We start from the raw sequence: 21,097 nt of genomic DNA on the forward strand, positions 1-21,097 counted from the left end.
ATTGTTTTTTTTATGATTTGCTCCGAGTTTGGGAGGGGCACGCTTCCGAGGCCTCCTGTCTTTTCGCCTGCTCGGAACAATATATATATATATATATATATATATATATATATTATTTAAATAAATATGTGATTTTGAGTGTGTGTTTACTTTTATATAATTTACATTTTCCTTTCATACCATCCTTTCCTCATATTTTTATCATTAGTAAAATTTTACAGAGATATATATATAATTTCATTAACATGTATTCAACATATGAAATTATATAATATTTTACATCAATAACAACAAGGAAACAAATGTTTATGGAATAACAATTGTAATTATAATCAATAGAACCAAATATTGAATACAATTAAAGCTCATCATTAAGTTGTTTCCTTTCTCGAACTGAAGGTTTCTCTCTGTAAGGCAAAGTCTGCCAGAACTGGTCTCTCTCAGCCAAGAGGTTCTGTTGTAAGGAGAAACCATTGTTAGATATCAGTAGATAGTCTGTGGAGGAGCCTTCCTTGCTCATCCATAACTCTCCATCAATATCCAGAGAGGGGATCCTGCAAGAGACATTTACCATCTTAATAAGTGTGATAATGGCAAGTGGTAATGATTATCAGATGTTTCAAACTCATCTGATTACAAGTTTATCACTGATTAGGGACATCGGTCTAAATAAATAGTTGTTAGAAGTAGATCGATTATAACTGTAATTTAAATGTTAAATAACGTGAATTACACTATTGTTATGTGTTATATTAGTATTGGGAACAGATTCTATAACAAAACCTTGAAGTAACTGATAAATTGCCAACATGAGTATAAAAACTTAATGTTAAGAAAATAATTACCACCATAGCCGACAATTGGTAAAATGTAAAGGGGACAGCTTTGTATTTCTTGAACCATTACATATAAAGGATTAACATCTTATAAATCAAACTCTGCACAAATATCTTATTTGTCTCATATCAGGGGACAACCGACAGGGAGAAGGGTTTAGAAGAAAATCTCATAAAAGAGCAGAGGTCAAATAGTTAATCAAATTTAAATGTTAGGAAAACACAATGCCATGAAATCTGACCTCTTCAATCTGTACAGTGGTTTAAAGTTACAAATGTGAGCTTGTTGAAAATAAATTTGTTGCCATTGTTTAATTAGTAAATGTGTATATTTGTAAATGTTTAAACAGGAAAGAAGATTTATTTAATTAAATTTATTATTCACCACAGTATTTACATGTTTCAGACAGCGTGATATGAGAAAAAACAAATTACAAATATGTAAACATTGCTAATTTTGTAAGATTTACCTTTTAAACAAAACAATACACTTATGAGTTGATGTGGCAATAGTTTTAAATGCTAGGAAAGTGTATTCTTCCTGTGGGTATAACAAGTCATCACTTGACAAAATATTATTTTTTTATTGAAGTGAAAACTTCTTTAGGCGCGTTGAGCGTTTTGGTAGAGGGTAAAATCCTCGGTTCGCGTCACCGACATGCTAATGATACTAACCTGCATGAAAAAGTCAGTCTCGCTGTGTTAAAACTGTCCCGGCGGAGTATGAAAACAGACTGCGAAAATCAGTGACCTTTACGGCTTCCTCTCGCGATTTAAAAGTGAAGCCAATGTCGTACAATTCTGTAAGATGCGTCAAATTAAAGCTCTTAATATTGGCAATCTATTGGTTACATTTTTAAATATTAAAAAAATTTCGAAATAATTTTGATTATTGTTTACATTTTACATAGCGTTTACAATGACAAGAAAAAAGTAGTAAGCGAGGATTTTTTTTATTTTTTGGTCAGACAAAATTTGTCAGCGAGAAAGTTGTGTGAAAATAGATGAATATTTTTTTTGTAATTTATCATTTTTTTATTGGAAGTTTAGTTTAGCCTGTAGTAGCGTATGAAGTGATGAGTGAACGTTTCTGCCGGAACTGTAGTTGGCGCATTGGCTCACTGATACCGTATTAACTCAATAAATTAGTTTATCGTGCAATAAAAATACCTTTACAAAAGAACCAAGTTAATTTAACTAATTTATTAGTTTTAAAAATATTGTGGGTTTAATTGTTATTGCAATTATATACTTTATCCGTAGCAATAACTGTATTATTTAAAACGGTGTTCAACTCACTGTTGTTCACTCGGTGTTTACTCACTTGTATTCTATGTTTAACTAACTATTAATATTGAGCAATTACAACATATTTTTATACAGATAAATGAATAATGAAAACAACGAATATATTTTTAAACATTTTTAATATTTGTACGAATATTTGTATTTAAAATTTAGCATTATTCATTTTAATTATGTTTTTAATATTTAACCACTTCATCATGAAATGAGTATTATTACGGTATAAGATTTATCTTACTAGCGTGGTAAAATAGATTTCTATTTATTTGATAATATTTTTTCGTGGATTTTAAAATTGGAAAATTAAAAACGCGTCACATTTACAATTACAGATGTACTGCTACTATAACGTATTGTTAATTACTCTCAACTTAATAGTTCCGTTTTCACTTCTATCGGCAGTCCCACGACTGCTACTGTTTTTTTTATTTATTTAAATTCTTCATTTAATAGGTAGAAATACAAAGAGAAAGAGGGAGAGAGATAAAAGACAATACAAAACCTCTCCCACACATACATACATTCACACCACATACACAAAAAACAAAACCACAAACACAGACACATGCACAACTTCCCTTACCACCAACCCAATCAAACACACACTTTTTACAGGCATGAACAACAGATCCCATTCATATACACACTTAAGTCTTTACATTACTATTACATAAAATAATAAAATATGCCCCTGTGATATAAACAAGACAAAGAGACTTTGGGATCATACATACACAAGGAAACCCCACTATATACAGTACTAACTTCAGCTACATTTCCTAGTTTATTTCCAAAATTACATGTTTATGATACAAACATTAATGATTTTCTTCATGTTGTAAAAGAATATTCAACTTCTACTTCAACTGCATGTAAATGTCAATAGCCATGTCTTCATATAATTATTTTGCTTCTTCACCGATTATTCATTTTTTATAAGCTTTGACAAGTAATTGCACAATTTAGGCCCCGAATAGGCATACAAAAGCTGTTTTACAACAATGAATATATACCCATTACAGGTCTCAACATTCCTTTCTGTCTGGTATTGTGCACATGAGAATGTGCACTCACAACCGCAACTCTATTTCCCCTGACAAAGAAACAATTCCGCATTGTTAATACTTTGAAAACAAACATGTGAACGGGCAAGATTTCTAGCCCTAAGTAATGGAAAATACTCAGTTCCTATATATATAAGTCTTATGCTGTTAGCATGTTTAAAAAGAAAATGAAAATATTACACAACAGCAGCAACAAAGATGTTAATAAAGGATTTGTATATTAATTAGTAGTGATTCTGTTATATTATTTTATAGGTTTATTTACATAATTTTGATGTCTGTATTTGACTTGCCTTAAAATATTTAATTTATAGCGTATATTATTGTTATTTAGTTGATAAGTAGTTATTAGGCATATACTACAGTATTTGACGCAAGTTATTCTTAAAAACAGTTATGCACTGAGAAACACTTAAAAAATAAAGGCATTTTTATTTATTTATCCTTAATTTGACATTTGGAGATGACGGCAACATGTGAAATGTATCTTTTTTCTGACTAAACGAAGGGACATTTTAATTTCAATTACTTTCATATTCTGTCTTCAGAGCCAATTCTATAATTTTGTTATCCTTGTTCTACGGCCAAAAGTTACGGTAGAAATGATGAAATTTTAGTACGAAATTACTGTTTAATTTAATTTAGAAAACGATATTGAATGATCACAATTGAAAAACAGTCCTCTGATATACCAATAAACAAGTACTTAATTATTGTCATTGTACGTACATAAGCTAAAAATTTATAAAATCTTTCATATTTTAAAAGTGGTCCAGTTCTGAAATGCCATAACTACTGAAGATTCTGTTATAACATGTAGCACAGGCACCATGTTACACCATAGTTAATCATTAAGAAAGAGCACCCGATAATGTCCTGATGAGTCTGCAGTGAGCAGATCTGCATGGAAAAATGCTATTCATATCTATATTATCCATTATCCAAAGCTATTATTAACTGATACTTTAGAGTTGTGTTTCAGTAAGGAAATAATACTGTACCTGTTCCTTGCAAAATTTGTCCACAGGTCAATCATATGTTTTGACATTGTGTAGTCTGGATCATTCTGCACTAATTTTGGAGCATTTCCTTCCATAGGAAACAGGTACAGAAGCTCATCAAAGTGGCAGACACCTACAATAAAATAATATGAACAGATTTTCACAAAACTACTATTCTGTTCCATGGCCAGCACTACTGCCTGTCACTTTAGTCATTGGGCCCTCACATCATAAGGACAGTTTCGCTATTCTAGGCTGTGCCAATATTGGATTGACTAGGAATAATATTGATTAACAGACATACTGAATATATCTGATAGCAAGGCCACTCAATGGTCCTTAACTGACAGAATTTGCTTTAAGCCTGGTATCTGTTCTAGCTAATCATAATTCAGCACAGATTAGCTGGGTTTCTGGATGTGCCAGTTTAAAGGAATGTTCAACAAGCTCATGAACTATCATGAAATGGCTTGAAAAAGCACTGTCTTAGGCCTCAACCAGTTTGTGGTTTATATAAGTCAACTGCTTACCTAACCATTAGGAAATGGTTTAGAGATAAACAATGGCACCGTTGGCTGAGTTTCTCTGATAAATCATTTGGCAATCCCTACTAACAACACCTTGGGTATGCAATAAGCATAGATTTGACACTCTGGTAACTAAAAGTCCTAATGTCCTATTTAAATTTACTGTAATCTAATCAAGAAATGTTTAGCGAATCATTTGCCATGAATGCAGATGATAGAACTTTTTGAAGAAGAGAAAATATTTAATACTAATAACTAAATGCAATCACCCACCAGATTTTCAGCTAAATAACTAAAATATCAGACAACTAGTTAGATTATCAGACAACTTTGTTAGATTAAATAAAACTGAAATGAATAAAACAATGACACCCGAGGCTCCAAACTTACTGTAAATCTAGTATATTAAAATGTAAAAAGAGTATAATTTGAATCATTGCAAAAACACTAGGTATAAATTGCAATGTTAAATTTTCACTATTTGGTCAATAATGGTAGAAGAAATTAAATATATGATAGGTTTCCCAAATAAAGGAAATGATAGACGTAACCATAAATAATAACATTCAATATTGCCACTAATTGAGGATATGTTTTAAGAACAATATTAAAATAAAACAACTGTCAGGAAAAAGTAAAAGTTTATTGGTAATATAAAAAACCAGGATAAAAAGCTATAGTGCATGGGCTAGCTAAGTAGTAGTAATAGGTAATCCTAAATTTATTAGTTTTTTTCTTTTATAGCAGGCTCTCACACATTTCTACACCCAGCCACTCCACCCAATGGAAAAAGAGATGAAAAGCCAACCAGTGAAAAATGGAAATAGAGATAATAGCGGTTGAAGACCTTAATATACTGCTCCTGGTCAATTATAGCGATTTTGAGATTGAACTTGTCAATTGTAATCCAAATAAATGTATCATTTTACTCAGTTTAATGAGTAATGAGTTTAATCATTAAAGCACTTTAATGAGATAAAATTGTGCAATGCCACAGAAAACTTTTCCCTGTATTTAAGGAATGCATAAGAACATGTATAAATACATTTAAGGAGACACGGAGTTCTTTAATTTTAATGAAGCTGAGTATCTAATGCAGTACAGTATTTCATCAATTTAAACTTAAAGTGTGCAATAGTTGATAGCTTGAACAAACTCAATACTGTGATAAACAACATTATATCAAGTATTTACATTTTGTTACTGAATAGGCTCTTGTGGTATACAATCGGTCTAGCATCTTGAAATGGACTTAAGGACAAGTCAATGATTGTTTAACAAAGTTTAGATATCATTGTTTTCATGAACTTATAGAAGTTACAAATTAAAACTCTATTAATTTTATGAAAATTGGATTCACGTGCTACAGTTAGCCGATAAACTATTATTTAGTTAGTAAGAAATTTAATATGCTCTAAGAAATAGATTTAAGCGTATAAGCCTCTCACCTGGATGCCAAGGATTGTCAAAGTACTCGGAGCATAGAGAAAAGGATTGATTGTAAGCAAAGTGGTACAGGAACACGGGACCACTGTGACGTCTGACCGCCTCCATAGCGCCTGTAGTGAACAGGTTGTCTGTGTACAGCTGTAAGAGGGAGAACTGGTTAGTTAGTCATTGTTATTGTTTCTTAATAGTCTACTGCTGAACCTGTCATTTGAATATCTAACAGGCACAAATAATAACATTACCAGTCTAGAATTAAACCAGTTGAGCAAAAAATCATGTGTAAATGTATATACATCACTTTGATTCTGTGAAGAGAATTACAGTAGTTGTCATTGTATGGTATGAAGTAAACGAGAATACAGCTTTGTCTTGTGTTTCCAGCATGCAGTTGCCACTAGAGGGGAACACTAAGTTTCACTACCACTGAGTCCCATTGTGTTACGTCTGCATGAGTAGCATCATATTCCACCTGGACATGGAGCGATATTATATAAGAATTTATTTTTAATTTTACATGAACTACTATTTATTCAGGACTATGGAAGATCAAAACAGTCTTTGGTGATAATCAAAGGCCAATCAAAGAGTCATTCAACAATTGTATCTTAAATTGTGGTAAATTATAATTCTAAACTACTAAAATAAATGTGGTTAATTAATTTTTTTCCCATTTGTAGTAAGCTGTGCTATAATCAGTCCATTTTAATTGTTAAGTTACTAGTTTTCCCTCAAAACACTCACCTTCGCCAGCTGAGGAACCATTTCTAATGTGATTTTCTCAGCACCGTTGAAGTAAAAATTTCTAATAGACTGGGTCACTTGATCTGGTTTATTTGCTGTGTGTTGGTAAAGTAATGACATGGCCAGAATTGAATCAGGATCATCGTTGAGTTGTTTGAATTTTCCTTCAACATCTCCTTGAGTCAAACCTAAAGATATTTTTCATTTATTAGTTGTTTAGATGTGTAACAATATCAAAAGAAACTTACGAGAGTAATTTTTACCACTTTACATTACATGCTTATTGTCTGTCTGTCTGTCTGTCCACTGGATATCTTGAAAACAAACTGACCTGTAGAATTGAAATTTTGCATGTATCTACATTTCTATATAGGCAACATCGAGTTCAATGATAGTGTATGTTAATCCAAGAGATTTGGCTAAGCATTAGCGAACAGTTTTACATTGGTCTTATGATCAACCATGGTGCGATGAGAAAATAACTCTATATGTGTGTATGTGCATATTTGTCCAATTGTTTTTGTACACCGTTCTGCCCTGTATTACTTTCTATTAGTTTTAGTTTAGGGCCTATTAGGATGTAATACCTTAAGTAAACTGCTGAATGAATAAATCAAACAAGTGCTTATTCTAAAGTGATTAGGAGCTCTAACTTCAGGTTAGGGACTCCACACTACCCTGCCTGATGAAATGTAGACCAACTACACCCCCCTCCACTATCCTACCCCACCCTCTAGGTACATGCTTACCTGTATGATTGAACACAGCATGTTCTCACACTTAAGAAGGGACGAGTGTTACATATTACTTTACTTTGAATAGAAGTCAGTTTTATAAATCATATTTTAGATCGGGATGATTGTGTTTGACAATGGCCTAATTAGTATCCTTTCTCAGACCCTCCAAGTGTCTGGGAAAGCTGACAGGGCTTAGCATAAGCCAGGTCTGACATTCAGATGTGGGTAGACTTAAAAAAGATTTAATTAAGATTCCCAGGAGTTCGTGCCTTACAAGTAAACAGATCAGACATTCACATTGAGGGAATACAAGGCAGTAAAAATAACCTGACAAAAACCATCATCCAGGACATCGGCTCTAGCCAATCAGAGGTAGGGGAAGCTCTACCTCCTCTGGAGAGGAAAGGCACTACCTAACTTAGTCAAAAACTCCTGGCCAGTGTAGATGTCTCCATCTTACTATCGTTACTGTTTTCAGTTAGACGTTTGGTCATGTCTCTGTAATGTTCGTGCTGGGTAAGTCATGCTATCCCTAAGCTCTAATGTATATCTACTAGTCTCCAATTAATATAACCAGTTTTTTTCTGCTTTTCTTAATTAGTAATTATTGACTCAAGCATTTAAGTTTACGGTACCCATTACTTGTCACCCTGGCTTAGAGGGCATACCACAACCATACTTAACAGAATTAAATAATCCCCTTAACATTATCCTGTGTTATTCTCCTGACTACTACTACTGACTACTGACACTTACTTCAAAATTCTCTGCAGCTGTGGTCGTTATTTAAAATTTGTATATCTCATAGTTTACATAAAAACCAGGAGACTGAAATTAATATTATTTTGTAGAATTTAGCTCTAATGCAAAGAAAAATAGTAAGTGCCAGTAGAAACTTCTATAACTACTATTACTTGTTATTAATAGAAAGATAAGTGACTTGTATCCTTGGCTTTTTGAATTTTCATCAGCTTTAACAGGACATATTTTTTTTGTCACAATATGTTTAAAGAATTTAAAAAAAATTTGTAATAAATACTTTAGTTAAAATAATGCTACCTAATATATTTATGTTGTGTAAAAAAATTAAATTTTCCTTGTCTTTCTTCATTTGAATCAAATTTAACATGTCACGTGTTTTCTATTATATGTTTACAGCATTTAAAAAATATTTATATTAAATATTTTAGTTAAAATAATGCTACCTAATACATTTCTTTTATTCAAAAGAACTGAACTTTTCAGTACTTGAAATCCTTAATGCTCCATCATCCTTATTGAATCCTGTCATCCATGGCACATGAGAAGTAAGTGTCCAAGGATCTTGCGTCAAGAAGGCATCTTCTGCTTCTTCAGATTCAATAGCAGGATTAAAGAGCACAATCGGATCCATATCCCATATCTGTAAAAATCATCACACCATCAATTAAAACCACGGTTGTAAGAAATCAAATTCTGTCCATGAGTTATAGAAAATATTCCCAAGTCAATACAACCTCATCATACAACATTCTGAAATGTATGTTCCCAAAAAGGGGAGACCCTCAACTAGACAGAACTTATAATATTACACCTCCCATTTCAACATTAAGTTTACAAAGCAACTTTTAGGATGCAGCTCAAAACCCCAATTTAGAAATTTTTGACCACAACTAATGTGAGAAAATCAACTTTGTAAGAAATTAAACATGATTAAAACTATTCCTAGTTGTTAGAATAGGACTTTGACTGAGTTAATCGTTCACATTGAATTGTTGACCTGGAACATCTTACCTATATAAAAGTGAAGGTTACAACCTCTGTATTCAAATGATTCCCTGTATTTCTAGGACAACTTATTTACGAGATGATAGTGAAATTTGAGCTACAAGATGAAATATTACCATAAAGTCTTTAAGGACACCAACAATCTTCTTTGCAGGTAAGTCCATCAGACACTGACGAAAGTCATGAGAAGGCTGCAGAGGACAACCCACCAACTGTGCAAGCTTCCCAGCCAGCTGCTTGTGTCTAGCAGGGTTAGAGAAGGCCCATGGACACAGAGCTGATCCACTCTGAGATATAGCAGCATGGAATAATCCTACAAACAAACACTCATTTTATAATTTAAATTAAAGTACTGAAAGGCAATAATAATGGTAATGATAATAATTTACTGAGTGTCACTCCAGACGCTGGAATGATTTCATTTCTTCTCACCTGTCCGCACGATAACTAAATGGCTTTATACTTGAAATTTGGCATGAAGATTGATTTCTATATAGACAGGTCAGGGTTCATTGATGAGATCACTCCATGGGACCTGGCTGAGCATTAGCACCAAAAGTTTTATATTGGTCTTATGTCTTATCATGATAGCAAATAGCAGAATATATAAATTTATGAACAAATTGAGAACAATAATTATATTAGATTTTAACATGTAACATATTAACAAATGTAGGCTTACTTTTTAAACTTTTTAATAAATGATGACAACACAACGATGAAGGAAGTTCTCTTTTCTGTTAGGATTAGAAAATAGGAGGTCATGATTTGTAATACTCACAAAACAGTAGGGAATTTGACTGGATTAATAAGTTACAGCAATAGACTAGAGATAAAAACAATATTCTTTAATTATAGTTTCCAATACAGTACTGTACAGAACGAAAAGGGAATATATTTACTAAAATATGTGAAAATATAATATACAATATAACTACTGTAATAAAAACCAAAGATGTGTTAAAATTTTATACATTATAGTGTGGAAATGTAAAAAAATAACAATTTAATAATGCATTGCTATGAAAACACTCCTACATAAATATTAGTTTCATACTATTTAATAAAATATTTTTGTAAATTGTTCAGGTTTTAAATCATTTTATAAGTTTTGAAACTGCAAGGGGTGTTCAATAAAGACTGACATTGACACAGTTTCGATTCCTTTTTTGGCTAGAAACTGAAACACAGTATTGGCAACATGGGGGCAAGCATTGTCGTGATGCAGTTTCCAGCATCCGACGAGGTCTGGTCGCTTTTTTGGGATGTGATCTATGATTAGTTGCTTCAATACTAAAATGTAGTACTCCCCCATTAATTGTTGACCCTGTGGTACAGTATGGGTGTACACCATATGATGTTAATCAAAGAACGTAATAACCATTGCCTTTGCAGCAGACCTTTAACACAAGGTTATTTTGTGTCTATCCACTTTTTTCCACTCCCTCTGTACTCTGTTGTTTTGTTGCAGGATCATATCAGTAAATCCAACTATCATCAGCAGTAATAATATTTTTCCACAATGCATCACCTTCTCCATGCACTCACTGTAACCAAAGTTGGCAAATTTCAACGCGATTTTGTTTCTGAACTGGTGTTAACAGACATGGTATCCAATGAGCACAGACACTTGACGTATTCAAATGATCAAGCATGAGTGTATGGACACTGCCAATAATTATATCAAGCATTATAGCAAGCTGTCTAGTAGTCAAATATGGGTCAGTGTGAATCATTCCCAGTGTTGATTGTTTCTTCGGTAAGGGCAGAAACAGGGGATCCAGGCCCACCTTCCAACTCACATGATTCCCGTCCATTTTTAAAGTCTTTATGCCACCTAAAACAGGTTCTTTCACTCATTGCACCAATACCAAAAGCTTTTTTCAAGTCGCTGTAAGTATTCGTAGCACTTTTCCCCAGTTTTACTCAAAACTTTATTGTATATCTTTGCTCACGAAAATCAGCCATAGTAAGCTTTAGAGGCAAAAATTTGCTACTGTTTATTAATCGGTTGCAATGACAACATTAAAAAAACGAATTATTCTACTTTGTTTGTTTATATGTACACTACTGATGGCGAGAGAAAAGAAGAGACCTGGCCCGTGCCGGCGCACAGCTGTGTACTAGTGTGTTGCCGCGCGGTAATTTCAGGCGCTTCGCCCCACAGCCAACCCTGTGAATTGATTATCATAGCAATGGAACAGTGAAACAATAATGGAATTACGAAACAGGCGCGGCAACATACTAGTAGTAGCGCCTGCAAATTTCAGATAGGCCAGAATCCAGGTCTCTTCTTTTCTCTCGCGATCAGTACTTTCAGTCTTTATTGAATGCCCCTCGTACCTAATTTTAAAAACTGTATTTATGAATGCAGTTTCAATGTAGGACATTGCTTATATACAGTTAGAATAATAGAGTAGTATTACATATTCCAGTTTCAGTTTACCTTTACTTTTCGGGGACAGCACATGAAAATGCACACTGGCCCCACCAGCACTTTCTCCGAATATAGTCACAGATTTCATGTTACCACCAAAATTCTCAATGTTATGATGAACCCACTTCAGTGCTGCCAACTGGTCTTTCAGGCCCAGATTACCTGGCAACACTGAGTCTCCTGTAGATAGGAATCCTGTAGGAAACAGTTCACTGTAAGCTATCTATTTTTAATAACCAAATTATAATAGATTTTTATTCAATTGTTCTATTTATGTAGCAATTTAGGAACAATATTTGAAAGATAGTATAATAAGCATAAATCAAACATTATTGCATACAAACAGTGAATTCTTAAAGTTTATTAAAAATATTGTAGTGCAAACAGGGAACAATATCAAGAAAATGTAATAAACAAATGTAATATATATAAGAAATAAAAATAAATATTATTGATATGTGTAAATTTATTAGATATTTTGTACAAAACACAACATAAAAAGTAAAATTTAATAACCAATTTTATAAAAAATATTTTTAACATAAAGTAGCTTTGATAGCTGTACAATTTTAAAGAGATGTTAAAAACATAATCTTTTCAAATCTAAATCTGACTTAATAAGTTTAATTGTATTAGGGTTGATTGTAAGACAGGGCCATATGGCCCTAAATTCGCCCTTTTGTACAGTATGATACAAATAAAGTCATTTTTCTTTTCTTGTCTTGTCTTTGAAATAATAATTAATGCTGAAAAAATATGGAGTAATCAGTAATTTTTCACATTACTTTATAATTCCTTGTCCTTATTGTGGCAAACTTTACCAAGAGGTCCTAGCCGGTAGTTGACTGTAACAAGTACCACGTCTCTGTCCAAGAGTAGATCAGGACCATAGTTGATCTTGGATCCTGAGCCTCCCCCGTAGCCTCCACCATGGATAAAGAACATGACAGGCAACTTGACCTTATCTGTCACCTACAAACACAATACACTGTAACAGAGTATTGTGTGAAATCAAACTAATTTAGGTCTGATATATAAAAGTATAGGACCAATCACTCACTCAAACTTCAGTTAACTTCAGCTTCTAATTATAAAAATGATTTAATTTATAAATCACTGAAATTTTGGTACATGCAACAGCATTAAGATCCATAAAAAGATATAGTGATAAAAATTAGATTAAGGCGTGCACAATGTATATTCACATCATAGAGTCTTCGAGCCAGGCCATTAAAATGATGAGCAACACAGTAAAGAACTTAATCTGGTCCGGTGCAAGTTTAATGCTGTGTTGTGATATTTCATTTGTGCTTCTCTCGACTCTGATGCTGATGTCAGGAATATTTCAGGAATAGACTTTATTTCACTTTTTTTAATTTAATAGGTTGTGATATTTCTTATTTGTTTGTTGCTCTACAAACAGACTAGAGAAATAAACTTGTATTACGACTTGTATCCAGGAGCGGCATTAGGATAGGGCGCGGTTGGGTGACCGCCCAGGGGTGCCGAACGAAAAGGGGTGCAGGTAGCCTTTTTTCGTATGTAACTGAATTGCAGTTAGGGAGCACCGAAGAAATCTCGCCCAGGGCGCTAGTAGTGCTAAAACCGGCACTGCTTGTATCATAACTTTACAATTACTTACCTATGTCTTGTTTAGTTATATAAGAAATTGTTGGCCAAAACCTATTGTGGCGATCAGGTATAATATAATTTTTTTGTTTTTTTTTCTAGTTTAAAAGCTCTTTTATTATTGAAAACAATACTAAGTAATCTAAAATAGTATTATAATAACACACATACTTTAGAATAGAGTTTAGTATATTATAAAAAAACTAATTGCTAGTTGATATATAACTAAGGTAAAAATTAAAATAATGACAAAACCTAGATTATACTTTTTATAAAATAAGATCAAAATCAACATTTTCTAATGAGTAAAAAATAATTTTTAAGCGGTATTTTTTAAGTATATACCCACCCGTACTACTCTCATGAGTACATTTCCAACACTGTGTATCTACAGACAGTTCCCGTTAAGCCTATTAGATATTGCAGATGTATGTTATGTCAACACAGTACTCAGAGAGTTCCACTGCTATAGGCTTCATTATATATTGAATTAAATTGGATTTGTTTTAAGAAAAAGACCATTAAATTGGGCAAAAACTAAAACAGGTGCACATCAATTCTGAGCAATCTCAACATATTGACGAGTTATGTATACTAAACTTATACATATCAGTAACAAATTATACTTCACTTTTTAATGCATATCAAAGTTACTTTATTCCAATAAGGCTTTATTTATACTAATATTTATACTATTTTTGAAACATTATTTTCACGAACATTATTTTACAAGAGATGTTTCAATTTCCATTCCTCAATATAGTTAGTTATTAAACTATTAATTATTATTGTTCTAGAAATTTTGAACCAAAATTACAATTCGTCTGTTTGGAAAAGACCAAAGATATCATTTCTCGTACACCTACAAAATAACTTAATAATGCTGACTTATTGTCTTATATCTAACTCTCATCTTAAGCTTAAATAAATATATTTTGTTTTAAAACTAATTAATAGTAAAATTAACAAATACAAATATTAGGGTTTTAAAATGTTACGTACCAAATAACATTTGCAGGTCAAAAGGTTGTTCAAAGGCTACTATAATTGAGAATTGGTTATTCAAGAATAATATTAAAACAGAAACAGTGCATAATAGAGTCGATATTTATTATATAATATTTCACAATAATACCTTTGGTGTGAAAATGTTGAGATAGAGACAATCCTCATCACCGACTACAGTGTCTCTGAACTTCTCAATCAGCACAAATTGTTGTATACAATCACTTCCCTCCTTGGAGGCATCTCTTTCTCCATCCCAGGAGGCTGGTGGTTGAGGGTTCTAAAGTGAAACATAATATAGTAATAAAAAAATATAGCAGACAAAAAAACATTACTATTACTTCCACAAAAGGTTCACAAATTTTGACTTTGATCTTATACAAACGTCTTGTGTAATTAAAACTTTAATTGGACTTCACCAGTAAAACCTATAAACTTGAAAACAGTAAGAATAAAAACCGTACATCCATTGTATACAAAATATTGTATTTTGCAGCTGTTTTACACCATAAATCACAACACAACCATAAATTAATACAAATATGAGATATATACAATAAGAACATTGTATAATCTCATATTAATGATATACTAGTTCCACTGCCACAAGGTTCAATACTAAGCCTCTGTTTGTGTTTGAAATAAGATATGTCATTGATTATGGAAAAAACAAACCACATAAATGGAATTGTTTCTATTTTTATATGACACTGTGACAGGATCCACAACATACAGAGAGAAATCATTGCTCTTGGTAACCGGTTTCTTGTAAATGGTCTTGCCTTGAATAAAGATAAGTCTAAGGCAATACATTTCAGGCAAATCTCCAAGAAAACCTTACTTATTTCCATCATGGGTTAAGTTTACAGAAACAACTCAATTGCAATATTTTTTTATTTTTTTGTAATAATTAAGAATACAACAAATGTAAAACTCAACTTCTTTTACATTTATTTTTCATCTTTAATAACATATGGGATTATGTTCAGAGAAACTCTTTCCATTTACATATAATGTTGAAATTACAGAAGAAATCCATAAGAATAATGCTTTAGTCCTTTATAAAAACATATTTCAAAACTTTTATTTTTGGCATCTGATCAATATATTCTGAAAATCTCGTGAAAGGCCATAATGAATCTGTCAGTTTCATAAAAGGACCACCAATAGTTTGTATTATAACAGATATAACAAAAGTATTAAAACTTTGAGTCTTACATTTGAAATTTTTCATTTGTCCCCCTTGCCAACTACATACAGGCACAGACACTAAAACACACATACATAAAATATAGAAAGTGTCTCAATATTTAGAATTTATTTTAAGCTTAAGATTTTATTTAAGAGAAATTAAATTTTAAATGTGACATCAGACAGTTTTAAGTTTAACACTTTCACTGCAGCTCTTGATTCTTGATTCTCTACACTTGTGATATTAAATAGTCTACTACCATAGTAAGTACCTGTGGTGTCAACATGCTAATCATTCAATGGAGCTGATTACGACTTTTACATAAGAAGGTATGTATATTTTATAACATATTGATAACTGTAGAATAAAATACTCACATTTACTATATAATGACAAAAATAAATATATATTATAACGTATTGCATTTTGGGAAAACTACTCAACAATATTACCTTGAACCTGAGGGGACCAGTAGGTGAGGCAGCATAAGGTACTCCTAGGAAGGCTGACACCTCTCTTCCCCCTCTGGTGGTTAGAGTGGTACCTACGAGTGTACCCTGAGGGATGGTGACCTTGGGGGGCAGATCAGCTGAGGCCAAACAGACCAGGAGCGCCAGCACGAGATACATGACCAGTGGGAGCTGGCTGTGAACTAAAACTGGTTGGTCACGGGTTCCCCCCTCCCCACCACTCTTACTTCCTTGACTGAGAATAACAGATGACTCTGTTGTGACCTTGTTATGTCACTGGGGCAGTGACTTCACTGTTACTATCTACACTAATTATGAAAAACATTTAAACCAACAGTTGATCATATTCCTAATGTCATTAAGTTCAGAAAAATTCAAGAGTAGATCTTTCTTTTTTGTAAACTTATTACATATTGTATATATAATTTATTTATTGCAGTATTTGTTATTGTATTGTTTTCAATGTTGATTTATAGTTACAAATACAAGATTCAGTGTTAAATAAAGTAGGCATATGCAAGGTATTTCATAATAGGCTACAAATATTTCAGAAATTGTATTAGGCCTTAAAAAAACAAGGTGCTCTGTTTTCTGTCTGTCTGTCTGCTCATATGTATCTTTTTTGAGATATGTTATTTTATTCATCGATGGTCTGTTATAGAGTGTTCAAACTTGATACATATTGTGCCATTATGTTGGTTACCTACAATCAAACACAGCAGAAACATTGTTCCTTTTGACCGTTGCAGCATGCTTCCCTGCTCGAACATGCAAGGATAGTTCTGACATGTGCACTAGGGTGGAATGAAAAATATAGTTTTTTATTTCAATATATAATAGTGATGAAAAGTTGCCTTTTGCTATTATTTAATCAATTTTAAAGTTTAAACATGATTGGAGTAGGATAAGAGGTGCCGCAAAAGGTTAGATATTGTGATCTTTTAGTGAAATTTATCGAATTTCAATACATTTTATCTGTAAAAAATATTGTTTTATTTTTCAATTTATGCTAAAAAAGGCAGTTATAGTTGACTAAGATGTAGTATAATCAGATAATATGATTGGAATTGATGTACTTCAACCTGAAGATTATGATGTATAAGTTGAGTTTTTAGCACAATCAATTGACGATGAAAAGCCTTCCACCTTTTCTCAGGCCCTAACAAAAAATATGCTACAGTAGCTTCTATCTGTGACAGAACTGGGGTTTCAGACAGGGTTGCAGCAACTATAGCGGTTCTTAAAGATGTGGGAGCGATTTCTGAGGAGAACAAAAGTAACGTCATTGACAGGATGAAAATTCGAAGACCTAGATCCAGTAATCGAAAAAAAGGCAGTGTCAACAATAATGTTGGAGAGAACAAGGGGTTCTTTTTGATGGCAGAAATAATAAGACAACTGTTAAAGAGAAAAAGGGGAACAAATTGACAGAATGACTGTCGTTGAAGAACACGTTTTGTTAGTTGAAGAACCTGGTTCTTTATTTCTGGCGCATGTTGCTCCTGCCTCTGGTACAGGTGAAAGCATCAAAGAAAGTATAAGGCTACGGCCACACTCACCGTTTTTGTCGCTGCGTCAGAATCGCAACGATAGGAGAATCTCTGTTTAGAATGGAGTTAAATGGGAGCCGGCCACACTGGCCGTCCTGCGACGACGGCAGCGATTCGAACGCAACATGTAGCGTTTTTCGGTCGCTGCGACGAAAACGCAGCTTATGTTATCAAATGAAGGTGGCCACACTCGCCGTTCCTGTCGCAACTTGTCCCTCCCCACTCTTCTTACTTCCTATACCATTTCAGTCACCTCACTCTATTTGTGACCTCTTTGACAAGTGTCTTCTTTGTTGTAATAATTCTATTAGTTAAAATGTTTGACACCGAACTATTTATTAACGAGGTGAGCATCCGTCCTCCACTTTGGGATCTTAAATTAAAGGACTACAGTAACCGTGATTTAAAATCTAAGCTATGGATTGAGGTGGCCAGGATAGTGCTTTCGAACTGGGAGCAGATGACTAATGAGGAAAAAAATAAAGAAGGTGAGTAAAATTTTAGTACTTGAAATAATAATGAATTTATTTTCATAAAAACAAGACCATTTACAAAAAATAAGCAATGACTGAAAAACTAACCTAACCACATTTTCCAGTAATTGTGCAAGTAGAGAGAATATTTAACTGCTTAAAAAAATTTACTCCAGTCTTCCGTGAAAAATCGTAATCGCTCCCTGTAGCGTACAAAATAAAATGTAGGACTGTAAGGTTTTACAGAAATTACTATAATTTTAGCACAACAATTACTAAAACTATCAATGTTATGCACACATTACATGAAACTGAACAGCATTGAATATTATAAATAAAAAATAATATAAATATGATGTGTTCATATCTAAGGGAGTTTCAGTTTATAAAGCAGTAATGTACACTTTTATCAAGCTCATTTACAAAACTTTCCTATATTATTAATGGCATACTTAAGAGTAAGTTATTTAAATCATGTCAAATTGCCAAGGAACGCTTCCAGCGGGGGATGTGAAATAATTGGCGAATCTATCGCGGATTGCTTTTGCAGTCAAAGGGGCGCCGCCAGTGCCCAACACGGGTATGTCTTCTAAAGGACAAGACAGTGTGTCTTCAAACTGAAAACCGTCTCTTACACGTACAAAGTTGTGTAAAACACATGCGGCTTGAACAACCTCTACAACAAATTCTGAGTCCAAACAAATAGCACCATGAAAAACTCGCCATTTGTTAGCAAGTAAACCGAAAGTGCATTCAACAAATCGACGAGCTCGTGAAAGCCGATAGTTAAACAATATTTTTTGTGTGGTTAGATTTCTTTTAGCATATGGCCTAAGAACATGTTGAGTCATTGAGAAAGCTTCATCTGCTACAATGACGAAAGGCATTGGGGTGTCATCTTCAGAATCAGGCAATCTTTGATCATTTGGTATACTAAGTTTTCCCTTAACTAGCAGATTGTGCAAGGCAGACTGTCTAAAAATATTAGAATCACTATTTTTTCCGTAACTACCAATATCAATTGCAGTAAAACAATAGTTTGAATCAACCAAAGCAAGCAACACAACAGAAAAAAATTGTTTGTAGTTGAAATACTCCGAGCCACTTCCTTGAGGATTCACTATTCGGATATGTTTTCCGTCCAAGGCTCCCATGCAGTTTGGAAAATTTGCACGAGTATTGAAGCCATTGGCAATTTCTTCCCATTCTTCGGTATTTGGCAGTTTCATAAACTTTTCTTTCATAGTAGCCCATAAAACCGTGCAAGTTTCTCTGATGAGTTTACTTATAGTCGATCTACCAATTCGGTATTCAAACGCGAGAGATCTGAACGTGTTTCCTGTAGCAATAAACCTGAAACAAATAACAAAATCTGTAGATATATATTTTATCTCACAGTAATAAGACACTGTGTTAGTTGTTCAAGTTTATTATTGGGGACTTGAACATAAAACCCAACCCCCCCCCACCTGAAACGAAACAAATCTAACTTTTTGGACTTTTCTGGTTGGTTAATGTAATTTACATTACTAACATGTATCCTTGATAAAGTATATAATTGCATAAACTGTCTTTATTACAGTAAAGGAATTGCAAAAAAAATGGAGATCACTACGAGATTGTTTTGCGAGGGAGATGAAAAACTTGAAATTACCTAGTGGTAGTAGCCAAAAGAAGAAGAAAAAGTATGTGTACTTCGATCAACTGCTGTTCCTCACTGCGAACAACACTGACAGGAGGTAAGAATTAATAAGAAAATATTAGCAAATCTGTTAACCTAACCTAACCTAACCTAACCTAACCTTTTTCAACTTGTTTTTTTTTAACAGGTTTAACTTGTTGTAGGTAAAAAATTTGAGAGTTTAACTTTTATCCTGAACTCAATGGTGAAGAGCTATTTTCTTGCAGGACAACCACCAATGTTCCTGATGAGCAACCCGACATTGGAAACGAAAATGCGGCTACTGAAGAAAACAACGAAGATTTGACTGAGGTAGTTGCTTCAGAACCAGCAACACCTAACCAAGTAGCGCCCAACCAAGCAGCGCCTAACCGTATCAACAAAAAATATCGACAGACTCCCTTTGAAATGGCCGTACTTAAACATTTGACAAATGCAAGCAAGCCAACGGATGAAGAAGAAGAAGCTGATAAGCACTTTCTACTATCCTTTTTGCCTATGTTAAAAAACCTTCCTGTTGACAAAAAATTGTGGGTTCGGATGAAATTTACGGAAGTTATGCAGCAAGCCTTGGCAGTAGAACGCTATAACCCTCCCCCTGCATTTTTTGCCCACTCAAGTCACCAGTGGCAGCAGCTACCAAACGTCCCTAATCATCCCCAATATAACTACCCTAATTGGACGGATGCTTCTCCAAGAGAGCGCCAGGCTAACATTCAGTCCCCTACACCCTCTGAATCGCTTAGTAACAATAATTCGGATGTGTTTAGTGTTTTTGAAGAATTGTAATTGGACTGGACACCTTCATTGCAAAAGTGTTAATTATTTTTACTGCATTATTTAAATGTAAGATTACATAACCTCTTGCATTACAAATATTACTTGTTTGATTTGATATTTTGCTATCTCATTTACCTACAACAACAAATACATTTATAATCTATTACAAATAACTATTAAAGTAATGGATTTAAAATTATAATAACATGAAATTTGTTCTGAGGTTAAGTGGTAGAGACGACTGAACTTCGCCTCCTTAAATTTTCCTTTTCCATTTCAATATAAAGTAGGAACGTGGAATAATTGATAACGTTGAAGCATTTAATATATTTTGTCAAATGTTATTATAATATCAGAGTAATTGTCACATTTTGTTACGTACCTCAAAGTTACAGCTAAGCGTTCCTCTGCTGGTATACTCAGACGTAGTCTGGTGTCTTGTTTTGACAGATC

At 33.3% G+C, this 21,097-nt stretch overlaps 2 protein-coding genes across 2 annotated transcripts; one reads left to right on the forward strand and one right to left on the reverse strand.

Moving 5' to 3' along the window:
* Nucleotides 1-305: 305 nt before the first annotated feature.
* LOC124359070 (venom carboxylesterase-6-like) lies at nucleotides 306-16,356 on the reverse strand. Its single transcript, XM_046811479.1, has 10 exons — nucleotides 16,143-16,356; nucleotides 14,629-14,778; nucleotides 12,686-12,836; nucleotides 11,874-12,059; nucleotides 9,544-9,740; nucleotides 8,909-9,062; nucleotides 6,924-7,111; nucleotides 6,182-6,320; nucleotides 4,207-4,339; nucleotides 306-554 (listed from the first exon to the last, which is right to left on the reverse strand). Exons 1-10 carry the CDS (start codon nucleotides 16,317-16,319, stop codon nucleotides 359-361), a joined length of 1,671 nt encoding a protein of 556 aa, XP_046667435.1. The 5' UTR covers nucleotides 16,320-16,356; the 3' UTR covers nucleotides 306-358.
* A 1,343-nt stretch (nucleotides 16,357-17,699) lies between these two features.
* On the forward strand, nucleotides 17,700-20,757 carry LOC124359071. Its single transcript, XM_046811480.1, has 3 exons — nucleotides 17,700-18,198; nucleotides 19,766-19,922; nucleotides 20,092-20,757. The coding sequence occupies exons 1-3, from the start codon at nucleotides 18,027-18,029 to the stop codon at nucleotides 20,651-20,653; spliced, it is 891 nt and encodes a 296-aa protein (XP_046667436.1). The 5' UTR covers nucleotides 17,700-18,026; the 3' UTR covers nucleotides 20,654-20,757.
* The last annotated feature ends 340 nt before the right edge of the window (nucleotides 20,758-21,097 follow it).

The sequence above is a fragment of the Homalodisca vitripennis genome, chromosome 4 (genome assembly GCF_021130785.1).
Source record: "Homalodisca vitripennis isolate AUS2020 chromosome 4, UT_GWSS_2.1, whole genome shotgun sequence".
Classification (NCBI taxonomy): Eukaryota; Metazoa; Arthropoda; class Insecta; order Hemiptera; family Cicadellidae; genus Homalodisca; species Homalodisca vitripennis.

What these genes read in the sequence shown, in the direction of transcription:
- LOC124359070 (XM_046811479.1), bottom strand. Translation starts at nt 16,319, where the DNA reads ATGTATCTCGTGCTGGCGCTCCTGGTCTGTTTGGCCTCAGCTGATCTG. An exon ending in TCAACATTTTCACACCAAAG is followed by an intron (nt 12,837 to 14,628) that starts GTATTATTGTGA and finishes TTGTGTTTGTAG; the next exon opens with GTGACAGATAAGGTCAAGTT. An exon ending in TGGAGCATTAAGGATTTCAA is followed by an intron (nt 7,112 to 8,908) that starts GTACTGAAAAGT and finishes AAATATCTTTAG; the next exon opens with GTTTGACTCAAGGAGATGTT.
- LOC124359071 (XM_046811480.1), top strand. Translation starts at nt 18,027, where the DNA reads ATGTTTGACACCGAACTATTTATTAACGAGGTGAGCATCCGTCCTCCA. An exon ending in TGAGGAAAAAAATAAAGAAG is followed by an intron (nt 18,199 to 19,765) that starts GTGAGTAAAATT and finishes TCTTTATTACAG; the next exon opens with TAAAGGAATTGCAAAAAAAA. An exon ending in GCGAACAACACTGACAGGAG is followed by an intron (nt 19,923 to 20,091) that starts GTAAGAATTAAT and finishes ATTTTCTTGCAG; the next exon opens with GACAACCACCAATGTTCCTG.